This window comes from Sebastes umbrosus, chromosome 20 (assembly GCF_015220745.1).
Source record: "Sebastes umbrosus isolate fSebUmb1 chromosome 20, fSebUmb1.pri, whole genome shotgun sequence".
NCBI lineage: Eukaryota > Metazoa > Chordata > Actinopteri > Perciformes > Sebastidae > Sebastes > Sebastes umbrosus.
Genome location: NC_051288.1, coordinates 11,355,506 through 11,361,619, shown reverse-complemented (window position 1 = coordinate 11,361,619; position 6,114 = coordinate 11,355,506). Strand labels below are relative to the sequence as shown.

Here is a 6,114-nt window from a genome sequence, read left to right as displayed (position 1 = left end):
GTGATCGAGTCATGTGACCGAGCAGACGCTACTGCGCATGTCCCAGTTGCCCATGGTCCGCCAAGATCCGGTTACTTTTCCAGACGGAAGTCGAGCCATTTAGGCTTCATGCGCCAATGAGCAACTCTCATAGGAATGACCGGGGCCCCGCCTCCAACGCTGTATCCAGTTCTTTTAATACATCCATGGTGGCGCGGAGAAGATCATCCTATCATTCTGCCTTGAATTAATAAAAAAATAAATTAAAAAAATAAACGGCTCTTATCGTTCACTTAAAAGAGCCGGTTCTTATAACCAACTCGTTCCTGACGACACATCACTATGACAGACAGGCAGTTGTTGAGTCAGGCCCACAGACAGGCCTGCTACCTGTAGTAAGCTAATAGCCGCAACAGCGACCACCACCAAAGACAGACAGACAGAGGAGAGTAAAGTAAGATCAACCTTATTTCAGTCTGTGTAAATACTTAATTTGAATGTCAAGTCGCGGGACTTGCGTGATAAAGTTAGCCCGTCTTCCGTTTCGCCTGGCCTAACGTGTGGTTCAACAAGTTAAACAACTCACCAGTTAACTGTGCACTTCACGAGCCAAAGCTAAACATGTTAGCGATCCGACACTGAACTACTCAGAGGAACACCTTCTTCTAGGGATAACAGCTATAACTATATATATATATATACTTAGCTAACATCGTACAGGATTTTTAAGTAATTTTGATAACAACATATATGTATATAGCTGCAGGACCTGTCAGAGCATGTCACAGCCTAAGAGACAACAACAACAACAACAACAACAACACATAATAGATGTAACTCACACTCTGCCTTATATTTACTCCTCTACTTCATGTTTTTTTTTTTTTTTTTTACATTTATCCTTTGATATTGCAATATATTGTTATTAATTGTTTTTTATTTGTTTGTTTGTTTTATTGACACAACAAACATGAATTACTTCTTTATTGTTTTCTTGCATAAATATCTACATATTGTAATTTGCTTAATGAATTGTATATATCTACTGTATATATATATGTTTTTGTTCTTTTTTTATTTTTGTTTATTATTGAATTGACGCTTTGGCAATATTGTTCATGTCAAAAAAGCGAATTGAATTGAATATATACTTTTAAGAGCAATCAGCCCTTGGCTATACAACACATCCCAGAGTGTGCTAGCTAGCCTGGGTGATGATGAGGATTTGGTCATTATGGGTTTGTTGTTTTTGTGCTGAGAAATCTCTGGAGTCAGTGCTGGCACGCCTGAATAGGCTCAGATCCACAAAGGTTGATGCAGCAGAAATAGCTGGACTGACAGACACTGCTGCCTTCAGTATTTTTTCATGTGCTATATATCTGTGAATGCCAGAGAGGGTTGTGTCTGTTGTTATTATTGCTGGTTTACTTTGACACATGCAGGTTTGTAGCTTTACTCCACACAGAGGGACAGATGCTGCAGCAAACTATGCCATGTTTAGGAGTATTCACTGTGAAGTAGATAAAACAGGGTGTTGTCATTTAAGACCGTCATTATATTGACTGTTTCCCCGTTGAGCAGATCTGTGGGCCGGTAATGCATTGAGAAGACAATGGAGACCACAGGCAGTGCCACTGAAGGCGACCCTCTGAAGAGTGGAGAGGATGGGGCAGAGACGGGAACGGCACCATCAGCCACAGAGCTGAAGAAGAAGAGTTGCAAGGAAGTCCTGGGTTTCGCCAAACTGACCCATTGGCGAACCGCAGTCTTCTTCTTCTCCTTGTTCCTCTGCCTCACCATAGTGTTCGCCTTCTCCTTCATCATCCCCTGTCCTGTCAGACCACAGTATCTCCTCACCTGGAACAGGACTTTCTCTGAAGCAGGTGTGTGTGTACAAACTGCTTTTCACTTGCTTGGTAGTGTTTCATTGTTTGTGGGGACTTAACTAGTATTCTCTCCTTCTCTTGCCACAGCAACGTATGACTTCATAGCTTTTGAAGATGCGAGCAAAGACAAGGTGATGGATGTGCTGTTTGTCCTCAAAAACACAGGCAGTCCGAACAAAACATGTGTTGATGCAGGTATAAAATGTTGTTCAATTTTAATTTAATTTATTCATCAATCATTTGCAAAACAAGAGTTGGATTGCTCTCCATATGGTGGCTCTGTGTTACATAAGTGTTGTGTATTGTTTTTCCAGGTCTGCCCTCGCCGTGTGTGTTTGTGGTAGCGGTGGATGGGACAGATGGAGAGGACCTGTGGGAGTGCCCGCTAGCTCCCGAGTTCCACTGGGCCCAGTGCGGTCTGGACGAAGACAAAGGCAGAAACTGGGACTGTCTGTTATCCCATTCTGACCAACTCACAGCCGTTGACAAATACACTGGTTAGTGATTCATTACTCTGGCTCTGTATTAATTACATCACATTTTCATAATGTATATCTAAATTAAATTAAATTAATAATGTAACAACTAAATCAAGGATCTAAAGCATTTTTGAACAAGAAAGAAATACATTTTAGTAATAAGAAAACTTGTATTTTGCCGAATATACTGAACAAAATCTCAGGCTGTGACAAAATAATCTCAAGGCTCATTTACTAACTTTTCTCTACTGCTCTTACCAAGGTCAAGAATGAACTGGGACGCTCAAGGAACGCTGTAGTTTTAGTTATAAAATCAGCTAAACTCAGTCAGATGATGTAATGTGTGTGTGTGTGTGTGTACAGGTGTCGCCAGGTGGCAGCAGCCTCAGCCTCTTAGTCTGCACAGCACTGTGCCTGTTCTTAGTGTCCCAGATCTGGATGGGGACAAGGTCAACGATGTGGCTCTGGTGGCATCTGGCAACACACAGTTAAACGTCAGTGATGTCATTTATTACTTTTGCATTTATTTTTCTTGCTTTGCTGCTTTTTCTTCAACAATAATCTGCTGTGACGGGGGCTCCACATATGCAAATAATAAGCACTGACTTTTTAAATCATCTGACAATGTTGCAAAAAAATAGAATTCACCTCATTTCAATGTCTCTCGTCGTTATCTGCAGACTCAGCTGGCGTTCCTCTCAGGGAAGACGGGTGTCCAGATTGGTTCTACGGTGGTTCTTGACACCGCGGAGACGACCAATCATCTTCTCCATCGCACTAAAAAAGGATCTCACTATGTACTACTACAAAAAGGTTAGTATCTTAAATCAGCTTTGACATTTTACAACATGTTAGTGAAGTCTTTCCCAATGGTGGAGTGCTGCTGTAGTTTGCCTTGATTGAAGTCCTGCTTTTTCTTCCGTAACGAGCTGATGTCACCAAGTACCACATTTGCATAATACCTGTTGTACATAGATGTATACACTTGGATGTCCTATAAACTTCATGGCAGTAAGTGAGTTATCTTGTGCTCATTCACAGACACAGGCTTGTACGGACTGGCACTGTGGAGGATCGCTGCCGATGCTAAAGCAGGGATGGAGGCGGGCCTCAAGAAAGACAAAGACTGGGAGAAAGCTGCCAGTGCAACCTCTGGCCTAGTACCCATCTACGAGTAAGAAGCACCTTCTGATTATCTCTTCAACAGCACAGATTTCACTTAACAGCTTGTCGTTGTCGTAATTGTGGCTTTAGACCCAGACTGTTTGTTTATATTTATATCTAATCTGTAGATCTGATTCAGTGAGACAAGTGCTAAGAACAGGAGAAAAAGGGGACCCTCCCAACCTGCTGATTGTGACCGAAAATGAGGTGGTGTTAGTCGATGGGAAACATCGGAAGCTACTGTGGAGATTCAATACCAGCTCACTCCTCGGGTAACAAATCTGTTTTTATTTGTTTATAATTCACATACAAATTAATCAGAGTTAAAAGGTTTAGTATAATCAACCGTATACTGTCATTATAACCAGGCTGGTTGAGTCAAATAAGTCTTCTCCTGTGTGTTTACTGATTAATTCAGTGAGCCCTCCTTTGGCCACTTTAACAAAGACGAGTTCCTCGATGTTGTGATCGAGGAGGATATTGGCAACTCCACAAAGACGGTGAGACCGCTTGTGATGCCTAAATTTAATGTTCTGTGTCCAGCTGCTCTCATAAAGCGATGGATTTAAGTCATGCATTCACCGTCTGTCTGGTATGTAGGTAAAAATTCTTGATGGGAAGTCCGGTGGCGTGCTTTGGGAAGTCGACCTCTTGACCAGTCCTAACTCACCAATACCTGCCGCAGTACACACCACCAACTCCTACTCGGTCTTCGTGTTTTGGGGCAGGATGCTCTCAGAGGCCAACTCATCTGTAAGTACAACTGCCTTTTATTAAAAGAATGCTAACGGACTTCTCACAAAAGAAATGCTAATCGTGGCAAATGTTTCATTCCAGGAGCCGCTCGAGAGCGACCTTCACTCTTACCTGCTCCACCCTCTCTACTCTAAAGTCCTCCTCGAGTCGACCAGTTTCACGGACCACATCGTAACATTTAAAGGTGTTCTAACAAAGTGATATTGTCATGGGAGGGATGGGGGGAAACACACAGCTCTTTTTGCGTGACTGTATTTGTGTTTTTTTTTTATCTTAGCCACTCTGTTGGAGCACGGACGCCACGCTGCCTTCATCCTGCTGACGGGTCCTAAGACGGAGGGAGCCGAGGGCACCGTGGTCCTCAGCAAGTGGAAGCTGAAAGACGATGTCCCCGGCAGTAAAGTGCTCCGCATCGGTACCGGCGGGAGTTCAGAGACCGACACAGAAATCAGAGAGGCCTTCAATCGTCTACGCTTCGAGGATTGGTGAAAGGACCAACTGTAGAATGTAGAGTACATCCTCAGTGTTCAAACCATTTTGCCACCAAACCAAAGTGTGCACACTAGCTATGACCTTCCAAACTGCTGACAACCAAAACAATTCCTTTGTGTTTAGATCCTTGGGTTGACTTGATTTGACAGTGCTCTTCCGTTAATCTCCTTTTGGACTGCATACATGAGTTTGATCTTACCTTAGTGTCCAAAGCAGCTACTGTCCTGACAATCACACTGCATTTCTGCTCTCCTCCTGCTGATAAATCCACCTCGCTGTACTGTTTCTAGCACTTTCACGCATCAATGCAATGCTCTGGACCTAAAGGCTTTTTTTAAATTGCAGAGGCCGGGTTATTATTTGAATCTATGCAACTTTATGTCACACTGGGGCTTTTAAAAGTAGCAGGTGGTAGCTCCTATGTATTTGACATTATAGTAGTCTGAAAGGAATGGTTGCACAATGACAGGGCTTTGCTTTTGGTACCTTTTCTAAAAAACCTGCACAGTAAAACAGACTTGAAACCCCTCCAACCTTAACGTATACACTATGCGGTTACATTTTTTGTTACGTATCCTGTTCGCGAAAGTAGTTAGGCTGTTTTGTAGTCAATGTCGATAATCAGAATGTGTTTCCTTTACTTACTCAATCCAAGATGCTGTAACTAGTGATGCTCTTGAACGCACACTGACTAACCTAATGCTGACTCTCAAAGGTTCTACATAATATTGACGTACTGCTGTTGGTTTAAGGCTCATCATGAAGCTGTTTTTTTTTTTCTCTTTCTCAGTGATTTATATCAAATGAGGTTCCTGTTTTTGCTGTACATTAATGAATTGAACCTGTGGGGCTTTTGTCGGAGCCGACTTTTCTTTCTGACTTGATTTGTTTGAATGTGAGCAATATTAAAGAGTTTTAAAAGAACTGCTTTTGTGTGTCATCTCAAAGATGTCTTATTAAAGGAGCAAATACAGCCAAAGTAGAAAAATAACTGAAGCATGTGTCTAATTGTAGCAATTGAAGTTGTAGCTCTTTGCAAAACCAAAACAAATCATTTTAGTCTGCTCCTTTTATCTACATAAAATGTACGATGAAGCACTAAACTCTTTCCGCTGCTTCTCCATGTGTCCTGCTTGTCTGCAGTGTTGTTTTATACAGTATGTATAAATGTCACTACTGTTTCTACTGCTTTTAAGAACTGTGTCCTTTCCTAACATTTAAACTGCATGTCCTGTTTTATGTTTTTGTTTGATGTATTTTAGGAAGCCTTCTGTAACACCTTGGCCAGGGACAACAGATGAAAAGCAGACGAGTGCACTGTCCCTTCTCAAATAGATTAATGAGGGACATCGGCCCAG

The 6,114-nt window shown here is 42.1% G+C and overlaps 1 protein-coding gene across 1 annotated transcript; it reads left to right on the top strand.

The window, feature by feature from the left end:
* Positions 1–289: 289 nt before the first annotated feature.
* fam234a (family with sequence similarity 234 member A) lies at positions 290–5,681 on the top strand. The gene is made up of 12 exons (XM_037755424.1): positions 290–433; positions 1,561–1,862; positions 1,953–2,060; positions 2,180–2,362; positions 2,708–2,838; positions 3,025–3,157; positions 3,386–3,518; positions 3,637–3,780; positions 3,927–4,008; positions 4,109–4,261; positions 4,346–4,448; positions 4,542–5,681. Exons 2-12 carry the CDS (start codon positions 1,592–1,594, stop codon positions 4,751–4,753), a joined length of 1,653 nt encoding a protein of 550 aa, XP_037611352.1. The 5' UTR covers positions 290–433; positions 1,561–1,591; the 3' UTR covers positions 4,754–5,681.
* The last annotated feature ends 433 nt before the right edge of the window (positions 5,682–6,114 follow it).